Genomic DNA, 24,440 nt, shown 5'->3' on the forward strand with positions numbered 1-24,440 from the left:
ATTCCCTGACATTTTAACACACAGTACAACCAATAAAAGTAGAAATTAGCATTAGTATATTACCATTAAACTACAGACTTTATTCAAATTTTACCATTTTCCCTACTAATGTCCATCTTCTATTCTAGGGCTCTATCTAGAATCCATTACATTGCATTTAATTATTATTTCTCTTCAGTCTACTTCACTTGCACTCTTTCTTGGGTCTTTCATGAACGTGGCTTTTTTTTCTTTTCCAGTGGCATGTAGGTTTCACTGCTTGGGCCTGGGACAGACCATGGATCCGCACCCATGGCAGGGGAGGAGGGGGTGGAGATGATGAGGTTGAAAATAAAATATGGGTTGTGGTGGAATCACAGGTTCTGGTTATGCTGAAAAAGACCCAAAGGCCTGGGGAGCTGGTAACCGCAACGTCTAATTTTTCTGGGGACCGCATATGCAGGTGCATCTGAGGAATCAGCAGGGAGGTCAGGAGTCCAAAGCTGGATGTGTGGGGCACAGTGGGGAGTAAGTCAGAGAAGCCAGTCTGTTAGTTACCATATTCGAACTGCTTTTCTAAATACAGGGCACCCCTAGGCTGGAGGCGATCTGGGAGGGGCTGAAGTGGCCAGGCACAGCACGGGGCTCTAACTGTGGCTGAGACAGGCACTGGCTGCACTTCAGGAAACGCTGGAGGTGTGGAGCTGTGCACCAGGACCACAGGACAGCATCACGGGCCCGCACTGACGTGGGGGCTCAGCACTCCCACAGGCGTTCATGGACTGCCTCGGAACAGCCTGTGCTCCGCGCCAGTGTTCTGCGGCCTCTGCAAAAGCAGCTACTGAGCCCATGTAGTGCTGGGTTGTAAGCACCTGGGAGTCTGCAGCTCTGTTTGGCTTTATCAACCGCAAAGAGGATGCCTGGGTGATTCTGTGCTCCAGGGCTCCTGCCCTCCCAACTTGGTGAAGAGGTGAGATCTTGTATAAAGAATCAAAACTCTGCTGATGGACAGGTGACATCAGAGTGCTCAAGTCCTCTGCTCCTTCTTCTCCTCCATTTTTCTTCATGTAAAACTTTTCTTGAACTGTAGGAAAAGCTACTCCTCTCTTCCTGTGGGGCCGCGAGCCTCTCCTGCAATGTCTTTCTTCTCTCCTGCTCTTCTCTCAACTTCTGATTCATCATCTTACAAGCCTTTCCCTACCAGTACACAACACACTCCTGGCTCCATCATGATGTGCCAATGCAATGCCCAGGCCATGCACTAGAAAGCTTGGTTTCTAGACACCTCCAGGAAGGCAGGAATGGCGTTGCTGGGGGCACCTGGGCCGTGGGAGCCCTGCTCCGTCGCTGACTCTGCCAGGCCTCGCACTGGAAAGGAGGCAGAAGGTCCTCGGGGGCATCAGCTGAGGCAAAGGCCCGCCTTCCTGAGCCACAGTGAGGTGTGCAGCACCTGCCGCCTGCCCTGCCAGCCTGGGCCCTCAGCACACCTTCCTCCCCACCAGCCTCGGGACGAATCTGATGCTTCAAAACAAACTAACAAACAACCTGATTATTTAGGGGCGCCTGGGTGGCTCAGTCGGTTAAGCATCCAACTTCAGCTCAGGTCATGGTCTCACAGTTTGTGGGTTCGAGCCCCGCATCAGGCTTTGTGCTGACAGCTCAGAGCCTGGAGCTGCTTCAGATTCTCTGTCTCCCTCTCTCTCTGACCCTCCCCTGCTCACACTGTCTCGCTCTCACTCTCTCTCTCAGAAATAAATAAAACATTAAAATATTAAAAAAAAAAACAAAAAACCCTGATTATTTCGTACAATATCCTTCAAGCTGGGTTCATGTTAGATTTCCTCATGGAATAGCCTGATGTTACAAATGCTTGGCAAAACATAACAAGGAGTACCTGGTGTCAGTGTCTCATTACAGGTGACATAAACCTTAATGCTTATTGATTCTCCACTTTAAATTTACTATTTTTCAATTTGTGCTTAATACAAACACGTATGTATACTGTGTTTCACAAGTTTGGGCAAAAACTTAAAACACTCCTTAGTAAATCTTGTCTCTAACGATTATTACTACACTGCCCAAGGGTGTTTATTCTCTCGCATTCCTTCTATCCTGAATACTTGGTGTTCTCCTATAAGGAGGAGTTGTCCATTCTCTTCCATTGATTGACTGACTGATTCATTCATTCAATTATTTACTATTATCAGCATGAGCTTCTGGATATCTACTTTATTCAGCGGTTTAAATTTTAATACTATCAGCGCTCCTGGGTGGCTCAGTTGGTTGAGCATCTGACTTCACCTCAGGTCATGATCTCGTAGTTTGTGAGTTCAAGCCCCGCATCAAGCTCCCTGCTTAGTGCAGAGCCCGCTTCGGGTCCTCTGTCCCCCCCTCTCTCATCTCCTCCCCTGCTTGGACTTTCCCAAAAATAAATAAAATATTTTTCTAAAGTTCTATAACAAAACTAAATAAAATAAAATATAATACTATCATTTTTTATTTTATTGTTGAAATTGTTCTAAGTTTGGCCATTTAGGAGCACCTTCATTGGGGCTCCTATGTATTTTCAACATGTCCCATCTTGTGAGTGCAGGTCTACTGCATTTTATTGGGCTTTATTTTACTGCACATATGGTATTTTTTATATAAAAATGTATATATTTTTTTAAACAAACTGAGGATTTGTGAAAACTCTGCAGTCTATTGGTGCCACTGTTCCAAAAGCACTTGCTCACTTTATGTCTCTGTCATATTTTGGTAGGTAATTATCAAAATATTTCATCATTATATTTTTAAGGGTGATATGTGATCAGCTTTGATGTTGCTTACTATTTTAATTGCTCTGAGGCGCCACAAACCACCCCACATCCAGACAGCAAACATGATCAATAAACACAGTCTCCATCAACCAGCACTCCCCCCTCTCCCTCTCATCTTTCTCCTCGGGCCTCCCTACTCCTTGAGACACCCAATATTGAAATTAGGCCAATGCCTAATCCTGCAATGGTATGTAAGTGCTCAAGTGAAAGGAAGAGTTGCGTGTCTCTTACTTTAAGCTTAATGAGGAAGGCATGGTGAAATGCCAAAATAGGCCAAAAGCTAGGCTACTTGCATGAAACAACAGAATTGTGAATGCAAAGTTCTTCAAGGAAATAAATCAAAAGTCCTATTCCACAGGCAGGTGGGTGGCTCAGGTGGCTGAGTGTCAGACTCAGTTTCGGCTCAGGTCATGAACTCATGGCTCATTAGTTTAAGCCCAACATTGGGCTCTGCGCTGACAGTGTGGAGCCAGCTTGGTATTCTCTCTCTCCACCTCTTTGCCCCTCGCCTACTCATGCTGTCTCTGTATCTCTTAAAGAAATAAAGAAACAAGTGCTACTCCAGTGAACACACGAATAAGAAAACAAAACAGCCTGCTGCTGGAATGGAGGACTTTAAGTACTCTGCATAGAAGATCAAACAAGCCAGAAGGTTCCCTTAAGACAAGACTTAATCCAGAACAAGGCCCCCCCAATGCTATTTAATTCTATGCAGGTTGAAAAAGGTGAAGAAACCACAGGGAAATATTTTATGAAGCTAGCAGAGATGGAGAAGCTGCCATCAAGTTATCCCAAATATTTAGCTAAGGTAATTAACGAAGGTGGCTACGCTAAACAATAGACTTACTGGAAAATTTAATCTAGGACTTTCAAGGCTTCTAGAAAAGAAGTCAGTGCCTGCATTCAAAGGACAGACTGACTGTTCTGTTAGGGGCTAAGGCAACTGGTGTCTTGAAGTTAAAGCCAATGCTCACTGACCATATTGAAAATTCTAGGGCCCCTAAGAATCATGCTCAATCTTGGGGTGTCTGGGTGGCTCAGTCGGTTAAGCGTCTGACTTTGGCTCAGGTCATGATCTCACGGTTCATGGGTTCGAGCCCTGCGTCGGACTCCATGCTGACAGCTCAGAGGCTGGAGCTGCTTCAGATTCTGTCTCTCTCTCTCTCTCTCTCTGACCCTCCCCTGCTCACGCTGTCTCTCTCTCTCAGAAATAAATAAAACATTAAAAAAATTTTTTTAAAAATGAATTATGCTCAATCCACTGTGCTCTATACATTGCCCAACAAAGGCTGGATTACAGCACATATTTTTACCATGTGGTTTATTGAATATTTTAAGCCCACTGCTGAGATCTTCTACTCAGAAAAAAAAAAAAAAAAAAAAAAAGATTCCTTTCAAAATATTGCTGCTCATTGACCATGCAACTGGTCAGTCAAGAGCTCTGGTGGCAATATACAATGACGTTAATGTTTTCATGCCTGCTGACAACATCCATTCTGCAGCCCACAGAGCAAGGAGTAATTTTGAGTTTCAAGTCTTATTTTTTATAAATACTTTTCATAAAGCTATAGCTGACTTAGACAGTGACTCTTCTGATGGATCTGGGCAAAGTAAAATGAAAATCTCCTAGAAATGGTTTCACCATTCTAGGTGCCACTGAGAACATCTGTGCTTCATGGGAAGAGGTCTAACTATCAACATTAACAGGAGTTTGGAAGAAGTTGATTCCAACCCAACTCTCATGGATGACTTTGAGTTGAGGGGTTCAAAACATCAGTGGAGTAACTGCAGATGTGGTGGAAATAGCAAGCGAATTAGAATTACAAGTGGAGCCTGAAGCTGTGACAGAACAGCTGCAATCTCATGACAAAATTTTAACAAATGAGAAGCTTCTTCTATGGATATGCAAAGAAACTGGCATCGCATACTACAGAGAAATCATTTGGAAGAGTCAAAAAAATTGGGATAGTCTCCCCAACCTTCAGCAAACCCATGATCAATCAGTAGTCCTCAACATCAAGAAAACATCTTATACCAACAAAAAGATTACAATTCATTGAAAGTTCAATGATGGTTACCACTTTTTAAAAAAACTTTTTGGGTTTATTTTAAGAGAGAGCGAGCACAAGTTGGAGAGGGGCAGAGAGGGAGAGAGAGAATTCCAAGTAGGCTCTGCCCCATCAGCACAAAGCCCTGTGTGAGAAAAGTAAGATCATGACCTTGGCCAAAATGAGGAGTCGGACGCTTAACCTGAGCCTCCCAGGAGCCCTCCACTTTTAATCTGATACATTTTATTGCAATATTCACTTTACTCCAGTGGTCTAATACCAAACCTGCAATATCTCAGAGATACACCTGAACTTTCTTATTCTCTGGCACAACATTCCAGGCTCTTCTTGCACTTTACAGTCCAGTAATCAATCACATCTCCACAAAGCCTCGGTTCCATTTATTACAGAACAGTGTTTAGAAACAAAAATTTGGGCACTATAGGTGCTCACTGTTACTGAGGCTTCACTGCTTCTAGGTGGAAAGGGATTATGAAATATATGTATGTGTGTGAACCCACATATATACACATATCTGTATTTCTCTGTCTAAATTAAATACCACTGAGTTCATACCAATACCTCTGATCCCAATTCAACACCACAGGATTCATTTTAGTTTTAGCCTTACTCTTTCTTTCTCAAACAATGAGAAAACCTGCATTTCATTATCTATATTTGCTAATATGTTTACTCAAAAAATTATATATATTCTTTCCATTAAAGACCTTTAATTAGGAGTGTTGGGTGGCTCAATCGGTTAAGCGTCCGACTCTTGATTTCAGCTCAGGTCATGATCTCACGGGTCATAGGTTCAAGCCCTGTGTCAGGCTCTGCACTGACAGCACGGAGCTTGCTTGGGATTCTCTCTCTCTTTTTCGGTCTCTCCCCTGCTCTCTCTCTCAAAAATAAACATTAAAAAAAAAAAACTAAAAAGTATTCTAAGAACTGCTAACCCATATCCTTGTAAGAAACACATTAACTAGACTAAAATTTTTTTGTATTATTTTCCTGCCATTCACTTATAGTTTCCAGTTAAGATGGTATTTTCTAAAGTTATCTAGGTTCCTTATTTTCTTCCCTACCCCCTTTCAGAGTGATAATGTTATTCACTTACAATGTAACTATGTTCATTTAAGATTTTATTTTTAAGCAATCTCTACACCCAACGTGAGGCTCGAATTTATAACCCCGAGATCAAGAGTTGGATGGATGCTCCACTGAGCCAGGACCCCACATAGTTTTCTTTTTAATGCCCTCTTATGGGTTCTCCCACATTGTATGGTTATTATTTTTTTTTAAGCAAATGAAGGGTAGAGCACTAATTCTAAAAGCCTAAATTATAAACATAAGGGAAAGATGGAGTCATAATTTTATGTGTGGGAAGGGAGGTAAAAGTAGAAGAGACTTTAACATATTTACATAAAAATAATAAGTTAAGAAGCAACAAGGAAGAGGTAGCAAAAGGCCCATTGTGTAAGGAGATCATGCAAGGAGTTTTATACAACAGTGGTTCTCAAACTTTATGATGATGCATTAGAATCACCTGGAAGATTTATTAAGCACAGTTGGCTGGTCTTCACCCCTACGGTTTCTGACTTATCAGCTGGGGGGGGGGGGTTGGTAGAGGCTTGAAAATAGAATGTTGGGTGCCTGGGTGGCTCAGTGGGTCGAGTGTCTGACTCCTGGTTTCAGCCTGGGTCATGATCTCTCAGTTTGTGGGATCAAGCCCACACTGGGCTCTGTGCTGGCTGCACAGAGGCTGCTTGGCATATTCTCTCTCTCTCTCTCTCTCTCTCTCTCACTGCCTCTGCCACTCCCTCACTCCTTCTCTCTCAAAATAAACAAACATTAAAAAAAAATGCTAATGCTGCCTGTCAAACTCTATAATTTGAGAATAAGTAGGTTAGATACAGTGAAATCAGAGTACTTCCAAGACACAAACATATATACATTGCTTTAATCAAGCACAAAGTTAGAAAAAATATATTAAAATATACTGAATATTATCTCCAAGCCATTACTTGACATTTAATCAAGGTTTTCCACCTTGTTTTTTATTTATTTCCCATTATCACCTTACTTTCTACCATAAGCACTTACTACCTTCATAACACTTAAACAAATGTTAAGTGTGCTTTAATAGAACATAGTTTGGGTTTATAACATTTCCTAATTACTATGATTTTTAACAACTCTTAAGAGTAACATTTATTTCATTATATACCACAATTAAATATTCTGGTATAAGAAAAGCTGTTTCTATTTATACAACTTGGATCAACCACTCTCCCAAACATCCTTATTTAACCTCAAAAATTTGTAGATGACCTTCACAGTTGTCTACTGTATACTGAGATTTTAAATGCCCATACCCATTTTAATGATGTCTCCCACTTCCATAAATCTTTTTTAAGCAAATTATTAGAAGCACAAAACAAGAAAAACTAAAACTAAGAGCAGTTCAAATATATCCATCTCTAGAAAAAATGAACCAGTAAATCAGAGTACATTCTTGTAAATTATATGCAGTACCTAAGTCCCTTATGAAAATTCACAGTGAATGCAAGCAAAGTGTCCATACCAGCTAAAAACAAAAGAAAAGAAACATAAGAATAACGAAGAATTATGCTAGTTTATAGAGTAATTCTCAAAATATAATAAAATGGAAAATTTTGTTATTTTTCTGTATTTTCCAACTTGTTTACAATAGGCAGTAGGGAATTCTATCAATAACACACACAATGAAAACCAGGAATGCTCCCGTATATATTACAGTGATGTTCTTTTACCTCAGTTGTATTTGCTTCCGTTTTTGCAACTCTTGGTTTCTGAGTTCTTCCAACCGTCTGAGTTCTTCTTGACGTCTCATTAGATCTATAAAATATTGACTACACATTAATATTTTTACCTTCCCTTTCTGTATTTTTAAAAAATTTTTTTAATGTTTATTTATTTTTGAGAGAGAGAGAGAGAGCGAGCGAGCACACAAGCAGGGGAGGGACAGAACGAGAAAGGGAGTCACAGAATTGGAAGCAGGCTCCAGGCTCCGAGCCATCAGCACAGAGCCTGATGTGGGGCTCGAACCCACAAATCACAAGACCATGACCCGAGCTGAAGTCAGACACTTAACTGATTGAGACATCAGGCGGCCCCCTCTTTCTAAGTATTTTTAAATCAATAAACATATAGATTCTCTATAAATGGCAATATATTTAGTAACCTATTCATATTCGTGTACCTAACTTCTCTTTTATTATATCATCTTATAACGAAAGATTATAAGCTGTATAATTAATCAAACTACTGTCTTTTCTGGGCCTGTTTCTTCCCAGGTATTAAAATAATAAAATTCATCCTTATATTAATAAATTAAAACGGGCAGTAAGTAACTGTTTTAACATAAGACCTGGAACATACTAAAAATGGAATGGTAGACGTATTTTCATGTACATCCTCTTAAACAAATTAAAATTTCTTCAGCAGCGAATATAAAGCACAAAAAGATGCCTTGAGAGACATGAGCAGAGGCCACATAAGACCTGAACAGACAAACAGAATAAAGAGATAAGATACTGCTTAAAACCCAAAGAATATCCCTCCCAAAATACAATTAGCATAAGATTCCTCCTATGCAAAGTCAATTTCTTATAAAAACAAGCAATGAGAATTCTTATAATGGGAATGCAGGCTGAACTCTGATATTAACAAGATCATTTTAAACAAGATGAGCATTCCCACTGTCACGAATCCTTGCTATATCATCAAGAACAGGGGTTCCAGAGTAGTAGAAGATGAGAAAAAGTACATCTGTTTTGCCCAAGTGCTAAAAATCTTTGTAATATCTTACCAAATTATGTGTGCATACACACATGGATTTAAAAATATTAAAATACTCTGGTTAGCACAGTTACCGGTTGCTTTTGTTTCCCTTTTCCCTCATCATGTTATCTGAAATTTCTAATGTGAACATAAATTATCTCAATTAAACGTTCCTTAATAAATCACTATATTAAGAACATAACAGGGCTGCCTGGGTGGCTAAGTTGGTTAAATGTCTGACTCTTGGTTTTGGCTCAGATCATGATCTCATGGTTAGTGAGTGCAACCTCCAAATCAGGCTTTGTGCTGACTGTGCAGAGCTTGCTTGAGATTCTCTTTCCCTCTCTCTCTGCCCCTCCTGCACGAGTCTCTCTCAAAATAAATGAACAACAACAACAAAAAAGAACATACCAAAATAATAACAGTTACAGTTAACATTCTGTGAGCCAATTACCCTTACATCATAACCATAACAAAGTAGGCATCATTAACCCTAATAAAGTAATTATCTTTCCTAATTTACAGACTGAAAACAGATCGAATTATGTATTATGTCAATGAAAAAAGACCCAAAGAGACGAGCCTGGATGGCTCAGTCCGATCATGCAACTCTTGATCTCAGGGTCGTGAGTTTGAGCCCCATGTGGGATGCAGAGATTACTTAAATAAAACTTTAAAAAAGAAAAAAATTATTCAAACTGATTATAAATGTACTGTAGCCACACAGATAGGAATAGGGACCAGGTAATTCTGACAACATGCCAGTTGAGAGAACACTTAGCTATCCTAAAAACCACCAAACACTACTACAATGATTTTGAACATTCAGGCCATTAGTTGTCAACCTTAACTGCTCATCAGAACTACTTAAGTTACCTTTTAAACATAAAATCTTCTGGGAGATAGGTATCAGTTTTTGGTTTTTTGTTAAACTCCCTAGTTGGACTACACTGCACAACTACTGAGAAGCATACAACTATCATATAATTACTTTAGCTGGAAAAACCTAGTAGATACCAAATATATATATCTACCTCAATAAACCAAAATGTGGAGTGTCCTATTAGTGCTGATTATCAAAGAAAGTCTATCCAGTATATCCTATAACAATTTTAACATAGTATTGTAGGTTAGCTGCTCTTAAATCACGTACAAATTACCACATGTAATGTAAAAATACACATTTTCTTCCAAAAAAAGGACTAAGACATTTGTTTTCCAACTAAACTTTCTACTTTTAAGCTATGCCTATTGAGAAAACTGCTTTAACCTCTCAGATAGTATTTCCTCATCTGCAACACTGATAAAATAATAGCTCAATGAATCCAACAATAAAATTCCTGAAATTTCACCAAAGCTTATTTATTTGTACACTGACACAGTAATACCCTTCTGGGGAAATAAATTACAAAACAGACACACATATACACACCTATATGTATATAGCTAATGTTATTATCCTTTAATCCAGTAAATCACAGTCACAGGCATTTTTGTTAAAAAATATAGGGGCGCCTGGATGGCTTAGTCGGTTAAGCGTCGTCCGACTTTCGCTTAGGTCATGATCTCTGCGGTTCGCGGGTTCGAGCCCCGCGTCGGGCTCTGTGCTGACTGCCAGCTCAGAGCCTGGAGCCTGTTTCAGTCTGTGACTCCCTCTCTCTCTGACCCTCCCCTGCTCACGCTGTCTCTCTCTCTCTCTACTAGAAATAAATAAAAAACATTTAAAAAATTTAAAAAAAAAAAAAATATATATATATATATATTCTGGGTGCCTAATTCCTATACGTGTCCAACTCTTCATTTTGTCTAGGCTCATGATCTCACAATCATGAGACTGAGCCCTGCATCAGGCTCTGTGCTGACAGCTCGGAGCTGCCTGAGAGTCTGTCTCTCTCCCTTTCTCTCTGCCACTGCCCTGCTCATGCTTCTCTCTCCATCTATCTCTCTTTCTCAAAATAAATAGATCAACATTAAAAAAAATAATCCAAAGGCATCCACACACATAAGACATCAGCTGTGACGCTACTTTTTTTTTTTAATGTTTCTGTTTTTGAGAAAGAGGATACACTGGGTAGAAGCAGAGAGAGGGAGACAGAGGATCTGAAGCGGACTCTGCTGAGAGCAAAGAGCACAACGTGGGGCTCAAACTCATGAGCCATGAGATCACGACCTACACTGATATGATAAAGATCATAAAATTACATCTCCAATTTTAACATATCAAATATATGGGAATATAAGAGAATAAAGGAGAATATAGACAAATTTAAGATTTGATTTGCTAGACTGCAAGTGTTTCTCAATTTAATATCCTTCTAGTCATGAAAACTGAATGTATAGTCTCTAACAAGTCTGTTTTCTAAGCATTGAATCTACAGATTGTAAAGGCATATTTAGTCCCAAGGAAAAGTTGAAATGTTACATTGTACAACAAGATGCATCCTGAATACAAGAATGACCAGACAGAAAGCAGTAATAAGGTGAAGTACAACATTAGTAACAGAATCTAAGTAGCAAACACCTTTAAATTCCTTCAACTTTATGTGAAAATTTTCTTGTAACAAAATGGGGAATTAGGGGGAAAATATCCTTGATAAGTTACTGAACTTTACTGAAGAAAAAAGAATCAAGATCAAGTCACTTACAAAAAGATGAGAAAAAATTCAGGCTTCCCTCAGACTTCTCCACAAAAACATTCAATGCTAGAAGACAATGAAACATGCTCTCTGCTCTCAAGTACTTAATGAAGACAGAATAAGATCCATGAATTCCAAGCACCAGTTTCAAATATTAAGGATCACAGACAGTATTTTAGAACATGCAAGAACACAAGGAATGGTTGTTTCTACGAACCCTTCTTAAATCATGAGGATAAACCTCAAATGATGAAAAGTCATGACTCATCTATTTAAAATAGGGTTTAGATTTAAACACATGAAGATTATCAACTAAAAAACATGAAGTCAAAATTAAAACACAGTATCAAAGAGATATGTGCACTTCATGTTCACTGCAGCATTTGCACAAAAGCCAAGGATCTATCAATGAATGAACGGATGGATAAAGATGTGGTGTACACACAATATACATCTATATATACACCCTCATACACACAATATACACACACACACACACACACACACACAATGGAATATTATTTCAGCCACAAGAAAATTAAACCCTACATTTCCAAGAACACAGATGGACCATGAGGGCATTAATAAGCTCAGTGAAAAATATGCCAAATAAAGACAAATGTTGCATGGTAGAACTTACATGTGGACTCTAAAAAAAAAATCAAACTCTTAAAAACAAACAAATAGAAAAGTGGCTTTCAGGGGCTGAAAAATGGAGTAAATAGGGAGAATTTGGTAAAAGGATAAAAACTTTCTGCTGTACGAATAATAAAGCCTGAGGATTTAATGTGTCACAGAGTGGCTACAGTTGATAAGTACTATGTAACTGAAAACTACTAACAGAGTAAAATCTGAATGTTCTGGAACACCAGAAAAATAAAAAGAATCAGCTTTTATACTGAAAAAGAAAAAACTGAGTTAAATAAATCCAAACAAATCAGATGCAAAATAAAAAAAGTTAAGAGGAAAAGAGAATGAAAGAGGAATAAACTATGTCTATTTCCTTGGTTTCTCTTTTCCTTCAGTTATCAGGATTTAAAAGATATTTAAAGGCAATTTATTTCTACTACTTGATTTACCAGTTCGAGAGCATACATAAAGAAAATATAACACGGTGTTGGAAGAGGAGAGAGTAGTAACAAAATGCACGCAGAGTTAATTTGATCTACTTAAGGTTTAAAACTACAGGAACAAAGATAAAAAAAAAATAACCATGAAGAGAATTCAGGAACTGTCTCCTATTGCTGATGATCATAAACAAATGGAGAAGGGAAAATAAAAACCTGAAATATAGATCTAGAAAACAGTACATAAACATCTTTAAAGTACAAAGTACAACTGTTACAACGTATTAGTGTATGCAAGAAGAATTAAGATTCACAAAACTGAGACACCTCAGTGACTCAGTTGGTTAAGAATCTGACTTTGGCTCAGATCATGATCTCATGACTCTTGAGTTCAAGTCCTCTGCTGGGCTCTGTGCTGACAGCTCAGAGCCTGGAGCCTGCTTCAGATTCTGCGTCTCCCTCTCTCTGTGCTCCTCCCTTCGCTTGCCCTGTCTCTCTCCCTGTCTCAAAAATAAACAAACATTAAAAAAAAATTTTTTTTTTAAATTTCACAAAACTTTGATAAGGTATATATACGTAAACATTCACTGAAGCACTGCTTTTACCAACAACCTGGAAAGAGAACTAGAGATCAATCAATAGAGGAAGAGGCAAAGTAATTATATCCTAATTAACAGAGTTATCATGCAGCCCTTTAAAAGGTGAGACCAGGGCACGTGGGTGGCTCAGTTGGTTAAGCATCTGGCTCTGGATTTTCGCTCAGGTCCTGATCTCATGGTTCAGGAGATCAAGGCCCACATCAGGCTCTAAACTAATAGCTCTGAGCCTCCATGGGATTCTCTCTCTCCGTCTCTCTCTCTCTGCCCCTCCCCAATTCAGACACAAGTGTGCTTCTTTCTCTCAAAATAAATTGAAAAAAAAGTTTTTTAAGAACTTAAAAAAAAAAAAAAACCCACCTGAGATCTGTAAGTATGTACTTCTGTAGAAAGTAAAATAGCAAGGTACAGAGAAAGAGAAATAGGGGATGTTTTGGTAAATACGCATACGTATCTACTGACATATTCAAATTTTCTTTTCATTAAGGAATACACAAAAGAAACTTAAAATACAGAAAAAACCTGTGACTCCTACAAGAAAGCAGAAGGGGACACAGAGGAGGAGACATATTTTCTGTACCGATGGAGTTTTCTATTTCCATGATAGGTCAACCAGAGGACCCTGCTTTTTTCTGCAGAGCCACAGAACACAGATTACTAACTTCTCTCCACCACCTGAACACAACCTTGGAAACGCTGCATGAAATATAAAATTGTAGAAGAAAAGAAAACTATGAATTAAAAACAATTTTGACTGACACTGAAACCTACTAATACTGAAACAAATTACTGGCATACGTCTGCTGAAATAAATACAAAATGTACTTCAGCAAAAGTAAATGCAGAAGGAGTAATATAGACTAATCAATGTGTTTTTCTAATATTATAAGCCAAAAATATTATTAACAAGGGTTATAAAGAAATATACAAAAAGCGATGAAAAATAAAAGTTCAGGGGAAAGAACTATGCAAAAATACTCTGATTCATAAGTCAAAGTTGGGGTGCCTGGGTGGCTTAGTTGGCTAAGCATCCAACTTCGGCTCAGGTCATGATCTCACAGTTTGTGAGTTTGGGCCCCGAGTCAGGCTCTGTGCTGACAGCTCAGAGCCTGGAGCCTGCTTCAGATTCTGTGTCTCCTTCTCTCTCTGCCCCTCCTCTGCTCACGCTCTGTCCCCCTCTTCTCTAAAACATAAAAGTTAAAATTAAAAAAATAAATGTCCTTTGAGAGGAGGCAAATCTTCTAAAAGCTCAAAAGAGCTTTATGAGGACTAAAGAAATGTCGCTCTTTGTCAACACTATATCCTCAAATACCTCAGTGTCTTCTAGAACTGGCATTAAATACGTGAAGTAATGACTGTTATAATACCATTTTTTATCATCAGCAACAAATATAGTAGTATAAATGCTTCCATATTTAATCAATGTAATACCCGAAAACTATGGCATGGACGGTGGCAAAGTGCCGGGCAGGCTATGAGCAGAAAACAATTCATACTGGAGAGAAGTACCAGAGCAATCATGAGGCCCAAGAAACTAAATTTTAAAAAATTTCCCAGATGATTGTGATGTGTAACCAAATCTTAAAAGCACAAAACTACCAGACTAGATAAAATTGAAGACTTCTCTCGTGGCTCTTAAGCAGCAAATGATTCTACAACTGCATCATACAAAACAATTACAAATTTTCTGCTAGAAAAGAGACTATTAATCTTTAAACATACTGCATGATATAAATGAGTTCAATTTTCTTAGAAGAGTAAACTTACAGAACTGCTAAGTTTAGAATCCAAATGAAACCAGAAATGTCTGACTAGTTTCTACAGTTGTTGAGCTAGATTTTGTTTTTTAACTTATTTAACATCAACAGTCAGTGACTTGATCATAAATGTTCAATAAACTTTTACTGAACAGAAAAAAACAAACAACCCTGGACTTTTGGAAATCGAGACGCTACCAAAAAGATTTAAAAATAATGATCACACTTTCACCTTTTAAAGAAGTACTAACTCTAGTATAAAAAATACTTTAAAGAAGACGAAGATTAAATAACATTCCAATAAGAAAGCAGAAATCGAGCTCAGCATGTGTAGTGCCTTGATCTCTGGGAATAGCCAAAAGAAGGTAGATAAATGGTTATTAAATGCTAAATTTAAAAAACAAAAACAAATTAACAGCAAAATAGCACTCAGATTTACTTTTAAGAAATACAAAGCTAGGGGTGCCTGGGTGGCTTAGTCGGTTAAGCGTCCGACTTTCGCTTAGGTCATGATCTCGCGGTTCGTGGGTTCGAGCCCCGCGTCGGGCTCTGTGCTGACTGCCAGCTCAGAGCCTGGAGCCTGTTTCAGTCTGTGACTCCCTCTCTCTCTGACGCTCCCCTGCTCACACTGTCTCTCTCTCTCCTAGAAATAAATAAAAACATTTAAAAAAAAAAAAAAAAGAAAGAAAGAAATACAAAGCTATAGGGCACGTGGGTGGCTCAGTGTCCAACTTCAGCTCAGATCATGATCTCACGAGAGTTGGTAAATTCAGGCTCTCTGCTGTCAGCACAGAGCTTGCTTCCGATCCTGTCTCCCTAGCTCTATGCCCCTCCCTCGCTCACGTTAAAAAAAAAAAAAAAAAAAAAAATTATTACAGACAGTTGAATAAAATAAGCAACAAGAATTACCAGAAGAAATTATTTGGAGAATTAAAGAAGGGGAAATATAAACAGTAAAGACAGGCATAAAAAGAAATCTAGCAAATGGAAAGGAAAGAAGTGAGCTTCTTATATATTAAGCAGCTTGTCTTGTGTTTAGGTATTTGACCAGTGACTATGAAAATAAATTATTTTTCATTATGACTGTTCTTTAAAAATTCAGTTAGTTCTAGGGGCGCCTGGGTGGCTCAGTCAGTTAAACATCCAACTCTTGATTTCGGCTCAGGTTTTTATCTCACAGTTGGGGAGATGGAGCCCAGAGTCAGGTTTGCACTGACAGCACAAAGCCTGCTTGGGACTCTCTTTCCTCTCTCTGCCCCTACCCTGCTCATGCTTTCTCACTCTCGAAATAAATTAAAAATAAAAGCAAAGTTTTTGTTTTAGGGGAGCATCATTGGCTCAGTCGGTTAAGCATCCACACTGCACTTACAACATTGAGCCTGCTTGGGATTCTCTTTCCCTCTCTCTCTCTGCCACTCCATTGCTCATGCACATGTGTGAATGCTCTCCCTTTCTCTCTCAAAATAAATAAACTTTAAAACATTTTAATTTTAATTCCACTTAGTTAACATACAGTGTTACATCAGTGTCAGGTGTACAACACTTGATACGTGACTTGTGCCAAATCTACATACCAACAATTACCCACTGTGCTTCTCTTTCTGGCAGCAGAATGTAGATAAAACTTATTTTAATAAGTTCTGTGATTTTTTGTTTTTTTAAGAAGTTTTCTTGGAAAAAGGAGACTTTTTTTTTTTTTTTACAAATACAGTGAATTTCAACTATCTTCTAACTCCTAAATGGCAACTTAAATAGCAGTAAGATATCACTGCGAAATATAAACAAGCCTTAAGTAAAAATAAAAACATACCATATCTATATGAAAACCCATTTTTACCTTGCCTCATTAGCATTAATTGGTGTTCATGCCTAGCTGCTTCCATTTCTGCTTCCAGTTTCTCTTTTGCTTCTCTGATGTTTCTATCAACCTGCTCACGCTGCTGCTTTTCCATTTCGTCAAGAGCCTTCCATCGAGATGCATACTCAAATTCAAATGTCCCAGGTTGAGCAAAACGTGGTGGCTGCTCTCTTTCCCTAAGAGTTTACATTTGAAAACATACAGAAATCTATGTTTAAAAGGCAAATCAACAAATAATAACAAAGACTACCATTTAGCAAGCAGTTACAATGTTCAGGGCACTGTACTGGGCAAGTACTCACATGAATTACCTCATGACAATATAGTAATTCATGTTTTAACAAGACTGAGTTTAAAAAACTGCCCAAGGGTGCCCAACTAGTAAGAATAGAACCAGTATACAAACCTAAGCAATCTGATACTACTACAAGCTGCACTCCCCTAATTATCATCTTCAATAAGGTCTTTCTGGATTTAACTCAACAATTTTACAGAAGGCAACGTGCAACACAGGAATCAAACATCCCCGAATAAATTATCCAAAATCAAAGTTGTTCTCTAAAAGTAACTTCTACTTTTAGTTTTAAAGTTTAGTTTTATTAATAAAAGTGGATAGTTTATTGAGTGTTATTTACCAGATTAATTGGCTACACCAAAAAATAAAGACCTAACGTATTAAACTTGTAGTTATGTAATACTTGTTTTCCCTTGTTAGACTATAAACTCAATGACGATGTGAATGTTAAATGCTATACTTCAAATACCTAGTGCAATATCTGGCACACTGTATATTATTTATTTCTTGAATGAATAAAAGATGAGCAAGCAAATGACCAAAAATTTGGGGGGGGGACCTATGAATGCACCTGAAATTCAAAGGATTTTTTCAATTATTCTTCCCTATAATTGCTTCTATTTAAAAAATACTGCTGGGGTGCCTGGATGGCTCAGTCAATTGAGCATCCAACTCTTGATTTCAGCTCAGATCATGATCTCATGGTTCTGCACTGGTTGAGATTCTCTTTCTCTCTCTCTCTCTGTCTCTCCCTCTTTATGTGTATTCTCTCTCAAAATAAATAAACTTTTGAAAATAATTAAATGAAAAATATTGGTAAAAACATAATACATACCCCACCAATAAAAGCATAGCTGTCTTAACAAAAAATATAGATCCCCTGCAACCCTAAATTTTAAATTTTAGGGTGAAGAGGGGGTAGGTGGGTAGGTAAGACAAATTTGGGAGATAAAGGGGGTGGTTGTCAGAGGAAAAAAATGTAGTCACAAGGAAGAGCTTCAAATATTTTCAGAGGGACATTAAAAAAAAAAAATCAAAGTTAACCATGATCTAGGTGTTGTATACCTCAAAAGCAGACTTTTTCTTTTATAAATATTGACTGGGAAAGGGGGAAATTGAGGGGAATCAACCATGTACTAATTTTTCTGAAAGAATTATTTGTTATTCAGTAGTTCCTAAGTCAGACTTAAACTATAATCATAAATATTAAAAAAAATCTTCATTTTCTCCAATAAAACACTACAGGAACAATATGGATTTGGGGATTTAAACTAAATTTGAATCATGGTTCTTATGCTCTGTGAACATTCCCTTCAGAGCATAACTCTTTAGTAGTAAAACTGGAAATATAATGAAATCTTGTAAGGTTTACTGGGTTAATTAAATCATTATATAAGCAAATATTCCTTATATACATATTAAATTCCACTTTTTGTAACACTCTTATAATTCCAGTACTCCAACCCCTGAATTCAAAAGTATGCTCTAGGGGCGCCTGGGTGGCTTAGTCGGTTAAGCGTCCGACTTTCGCTTAGGTCATGATCTCGCGGTTCGTGGGTTCAAGCCCCACGTCGGGCTCTGTGCTGACTGTCAGCTCGGAGCCTGGAGCCTGTTTCAGTCTGTGACTCCCTCTCTCTCTGACCCTCCCCTGCTCACGCTGTCTCTCTCTCTCTCTCCTAGAAATAAATAAAAATATTAAAAAAACAAACAAAAGTATGCTCTAGTTCAAATCTGCAGTACTAAATAAACTATAACCAGATAAAATGTCAAGCACTAGGAAATCACAGTCTTTGAAAAATAACATTATATGAGAAATCAAATTGGTTCTAAATTATAACTAATCCTTCTCTCCTCAAATACCTTCTTTCCTTGCTTCAAGGACACACTGCTGGCTGATCCCCTACACCAATGACTGTTCCCACTCCTGTCTTTGCTGATTCCTTCTGATCTTCCAAACCTCCATATACTGGAGTATTCCAGGGCTCAATCCTTTGACACAGTTTTCTATCACAGGTGGTAACTGCAGCCCAGAGAGCTCATCTAAATTCCAGATGCAAATCCAACTACTTACTTGACATCTCCACTTGGCTGTTCAAAACCATTTCAAACTTAACATGTCCAAAACACAGTTCATGAACTTCCTCCTCCCAAACCGCTCCTCCCACAGGATTCTCCAGAGCAATCATTAGCAATTTCCATTATTTCCGGTTACTTCAGCCAAAATCCGGTAATCATGCTTTCTAGCTATCTTTCTCCCACATCCACTGCAAACTCCAAAGTCTATTTTCAAACTATCTCACCCAGAATCTGACCACTTTTCACCATCACCACTGTGAGCTGCTAACTCACTTGTCTCCCCAATTCCACTCTGGGCAATCTAGTCTTTAAAAAGCAGCCAAAAAGCTTCCGTGGTATTTAGGATTAGGTCACTACTCTGCTCATTCCTTTCTCATCCAATACAAAAAGCCAGAAGCAGCTCAGTAACCAACAAGGCACAACAACCTGCACCCCTCCCAAGATTCTCTACCCACCTCACCTCTCTACTTTCACCTCCTAACTCACTATGCTCCAGCTAAACTGGCCTCTCTACTGTTCCTAGAAACTCTCCAGAGTCTTCCTTCCTGGACTTTATAGTTAATATTTCCTCGCTGAGAGCACTATTCTCTATTCCATCTACTTCTGATACCTACATAGCTAGCTTTCTCCCCACTCCTTCAAGCTGTTAATCAAATGCCACCCTCTCAGGCAGGCTCCTCAACCACCTATACAAAGAGCCACACCACTCAGTTCATAGCATCCACTTTCCGTCTTTCTGCCATATTTGTTTCACTACTTTACCCGCTTGTACTGTTTACTGTTTTGTACTGTTTACCCGCCTTACAACCCTGACATAGCCTGAATTTCCAGCCTATTTTGTTCACTGAAACATCTCCTGCACCAGGCACAAAATAAGCACTCATATTTCTCATTTAAATCAACCACAAAGAGGAGGGCCTGGGTGGCTCAGTCGGTAAAGCGTCTGACTTCGGCTCAGGTCATGATCTCACGGTGCATGAGTTTAAGCCCCACGTCAGGCTCTGGGCTGACAGCTCAGAGCCTGGAGCCTGCTTCAGATTCTGTGTCTCCCTCTCTCTCTGCCCCTCCCCCATTTGTTCTCTGTCTGTTTCTCTCAAAAACAAACAACATTTAAAAAAAATATTTTAAAAAAAATAAAAAGAAATCAACCACAAAGAAAAACATTCAACTGCAATATAATCAAAGAACACTAATTGAAATACTATAAATAAAATACCATTTTGAATATCAGCTATCAAATCTTAAAATCATTAACACCATTTTTTGTCATGATGAAGAAAAATACCTTGGTATGTATACCAAGGAGTATAAACTAGTATATTATTTCTGGAAAACCATCTGCCAGTATTAATCAACTTAAAATATGCATACCCTTTGATCTAAGCGTTTACACCATACATATACATATGTTAACCTTTAACATAGGTTCTATAATTTTTGGTTCCTTATTTCTTGTGTAATTCCACCACCAGAAATGTCAGCACCAGGAGGGCAGATACAGTTCAAAGTTGCACTGACAGCACCCAAAATAGTGTCTAGCACAAAAGCACTCCATTATATGCTGAATTCATGTATGCAAATGTTTCATTTATTATAATGAACAAGTGACTGGTTAAAAACAATATATTCATATAGGCAACTTATAGAAAAATATTCATATCATACCAAGCAAAAAGCAACTAGTACAATAATACACATTTTGAAAACAGGCTGTTTTTCATTTTTACCACTAAGAAGAGTGCTTATGCTATTATCTAACTAGGATCTCCCCTGCTTTATCCCCATCAAAAGTTTCCCTTTATCCTGTAATATAACTAAAGCATACTAATTAAAAAAATATTTTCATAATCTACATTATATTGTTCCTGACATAATTACTGACAGTCTCCATCTAGCTACCCACCCCTGTCCCAGTTATAAAAGTATACCTTCCTAAGTTAATGTTCTACCCATTAAATAAAAGAATAGGATTCCATGCAGACCTAGCCACTCTATTAACCAGATTACATGACTGAACAGAAAACCTTATAATCCAACAATACTTGATAGCAAATGTGATGTAATATCCTTGAAAGCACATATCTAAAAACGTCATCATTACTGAAATCTTACTTATGATATTGTTGAGTTTTCTGCATTAGCTTCTCTGGCAGGCCATCTTCATCATCAAACTGCTCCATAGGCTCCACAATGACTGGACGAGGGGTCCTGGATAGGTAAAAACCATAAGAATTAGTACAATGTCTAGAAATAACATCCTCCTAGAAATTCTTTATAATAATTCCTAGATAGATACTTGGGAAATTTCATTCTTTAGAAAAACGTCTCAGAAGTTACCACATAGACTTTTTTTTTTTTTTAATGTTTATTCAGGAGAGAGACCCACAGAGCGCAAGCAGGGGATGGGCAAAGAGAGAGAATCCAAAGCAGGCTCCAGGCTCTGCACTGTCAGCACAGACCCTGACACAGGGCTCAAACTCATGAACCACAAGATCACGACCTGAGCCAAGGCACCCCCCCTCCCCATATAGTCTCTTAAAGTTAGTCAATAAACATTTGTTGCACCAGACAAAAATGAACATCAAAGTCCAGCCAAATAAAATGAATGCTGGTTTTTAGAACATTGCCTATTCAAAATGACAGAGGGGTAAATCAAAAACTATGAATCTACATAACCACTATAGTTACTTTTTATAAATCATGATGGAAAAAAGTGAGCACCTAATTCATGTTTTATGTTTGTGGAATCATTATCCCCATTATCCCACCATCCCAAACTCCCATCTTCAACCACCTTCCAGCCTCCCTGTGTCTAACCAGTGTTGTTCAGAAAAGTCTTCCTAAAACCTAAAATGGCATCTAAAATACACTGGCCAAGCACCCAAGCAAAATGAGGAGGGAGCCAGAAGACACAACACGTTCAAGGGTTAGGAGGAGGAGGAGGAAAAAGTGGATGATCAAAGATATGACTTATAAACCTTCCTTCTTTATTACTTTCCTAAGTAAAACAAAAGGATGGGAAAGTTCACTGAGGAAGACAAAACAGGGAAAGGAAATAGAGTGGATAATATGATATTAAATTTTCCTGGGTAATATTAAGTTTGTTTGTAAGAATTTTACAGCCAAGCGCCAAGATTTAAAAGCTACACCACAAGGGCACCTGGGTGGCTTGGTCAGTTAAGTGTCCGACTTCATCTCAGGTCATGATCTAGCAGTCCATGGGTTGAAGCCCTGCATCGGGCTCTATGCTGACAGCTCAGAGCCTGGAGCAGCTTCAAATTCTGTGTCTCCCTGTCTCTCTGCCCCTCCCCCACTCATGTTGTCTCTCAAAAATAAACATTAATTAAAAAAATAAATAAAAGCTACACCACCAAAAGTACCCATGTGTATTTTTTAAACTATACATTTTCTTGTAGCCTCAACTGGATTCATATCTAAAATGATCCAACAGTATTTTTACCATTTTTTCCAAATTAGCAAATACCACAACTGATGTGTTTTTAGTGATAACTGAATACACTGGATTCATTTTTGTGAATGTGGATTTGGTGGCCTGTCCAAGGAATGGAATGGGGATTATCAGGTGGATAAGAAGCACCCTAAGGATCCGGTCAAACTGTTGGTGATAACATCATCATCATCGTCACAGCTGGAAATGTTGTCATTGCTACCATCACAGTCACCTTCATGTCATCTCTAATAATACCCATGGATGGCCTGGCTGCCTACTCCAGTGGAGAAGAGGCTTTGGTTCTTCCTGCTCCTTCCTCTCAATTATCACAATCAAAGTACAGCATATTCATCGACGACCGAACCATCATCTGTGCGTGAAGACCCACACCAAGCTTCCTTATGATCAGTGCTTTCTAATGATAATGGAGCACCTCCTCTGGTACTTGTAGGTGTTTTGTTAATTATGTTTACTTTTTGGAACTATGTAGGCCTAACCACAAATAAAAGATCTTTGCCTAAGTTAAAAAAAAAAGAAAAAAAGAAAAAAAAATTTCGTTGCTATCAGTCTGTCACAATGCAAACAATAGTAAAATCTACACTGCCTTCAGAAAGAAACAAATCATTTAACTTTTGCAGCTTTAATATAAGAGCTAAGAAGTAAAGGGTTCTGGATTCCAAAAGCTTCCCTTTACAAATATAAAGATCCTAAGAGTAACGAAGACTTTAAATCCTAAACTGTTATTAAAAATCATTAAAAATTATTCCTGTGGGGCACCAGGCTGGCTAAGTCAGTGGAGGATGCAACTCTTGATCTAGGTGTGTGAGTTTTGAGCACTACGTTGGGTGTAGAGATTACTTAAAATCTTTATTTAAAAAACTTATTCCTGGGGCGCCTGGGTGGCTTAGTCGGTTAAGCGTCCGACTTTCGCTTAGGGTCATGATCTCGCGGTTCGTGGTTTCGAGCGCCCCGTTGGGCTCTGTGCTGACTGCCAGCTCAGAGCCTGGAGCCTGTTTCAGTCTGTGACTCCCTCTCTCTCTGACCCTCCCCTGCTCACGCTGTCTCTCTCTCTCTGCTAGAAATAAAAAAAACATTTAAAAAAAAAAAAAAAAAGAGTCTCTCTTTAAAAAAAAAAAAAAAATTATTCCTGAGCTAATGAAAGCATTTTAGAGAGAAAAAGAAAATAGAAGCAGGTGCAAAAACCTTGGGGTGATGAAGACAATGAGATTATAGATACCTCAAATAAACTGAGTGAGAACCCAAAAGAAAAGAGCCTTACAGTCCTCAATTTTAAGGGTGAGACCTCATATCCAACATCTGAAGACAGAAGTGTAATAAAAAATGAGTAAATACAGGAGCACTTGGGCAGGTCAGTTGGTTAAATGTCTGATCCCTTGATCTCAGCCAAGGTCTCGATCTCAGGGTTGTGAGTTCAAGTCCTATATTGGCCTCTATACTGGACATGGAGCCTACTTTAAAAAAGAAAAAAAAAGAAAAAGGAGGAGTAAACACAGCCTCAAAGATCATATGCAAGTATGAGAAAGCAGTATAGAGTTCCTGAGCCCACGGGAGGATGTATTACTTCTAAGAGGACCCAAAGAGGCCCAGGGACAAAGGAAGAAGATGTACACTATACAGACCACCTAACCACTGGAATCTACTGCAGGACCACAAACATCAGGAAAATAATGGAGCCAAGTAAGAACGATGCCCTGAGCAAGGCCAACAAAGAAACTCAGGCACCCTCCCCTACTTCAACACCAGAAGGCCACTACCACCCAAGGAAAACATACTAAGCAAATCATTCACATTCAGAACATGACAGAATTACTTAGAAATGAGAAGATTAGGGGCACCTGGGTGGCTCAGTTGTTTAAGCCTCGGCCTATGACTCAGGTCTTTTTTTTTTTTTTTTTTAATGATTTTATTTATTTTTGAGACTGAGAGAAACAGAGCATGAGTGGGGGAGGAGCAGAGAGAGAGGGAGACATAGATAATCAGAAGCAGGCTCCAGGCTCTGAGCTGTCAGCACAGAG

General features: G+C 38.5%; 1 protein-coding gene across 1 annotated transcript in view; it reads right to left on the reverse strand.

Annotated features, from left to right (window-relative positions):
* PSPC1 (paraspeckle component 1) overlaps positions 1 to 24,440 on the reverse strand; it is a 72,744-nt gene that overhangs the window by 28,049 nt on the left and 20,255 nt on the right. Inside the window, exons 3-5 of the mRNA XM_039256933.1 lie at positions 21,066 to 21,161; positions 16,562 to 16,758; positions 7,639 to 7,723 (exon numbers count right to left, since the gene is read on the reverse strand). Coding sequence (XP_039112864.1) covers positions 7,639 to 7,723; positions 16,562 to 16,758; positions 21,066 to 21,161 — 378 coding nt within the window. The remainder of the gene's footprint in view (positions 1 to 7,638; positions 7,724 to 16,561; positions 16,759 to 21,065; positions 21,162 to 24,440) is intronic.

The sequence above is a fragment of the Hyaena hyaena genome, unplaced genomic scaffold (genome assembly GCF_003009895.1).
Source record: "Hyaena hyaena isolate Hyena2069 unplaced genomic scaffold, ASM300989v1 scaffold_602, whole genome shotgun sequence".
Taxonomy (NCBI): domain Eukaryota; kingdom Metazoa; phylum Chordata; class Mammalia; order Carnivora; family Hyaenidae; genus Hyaena; species Hyaena hyaena.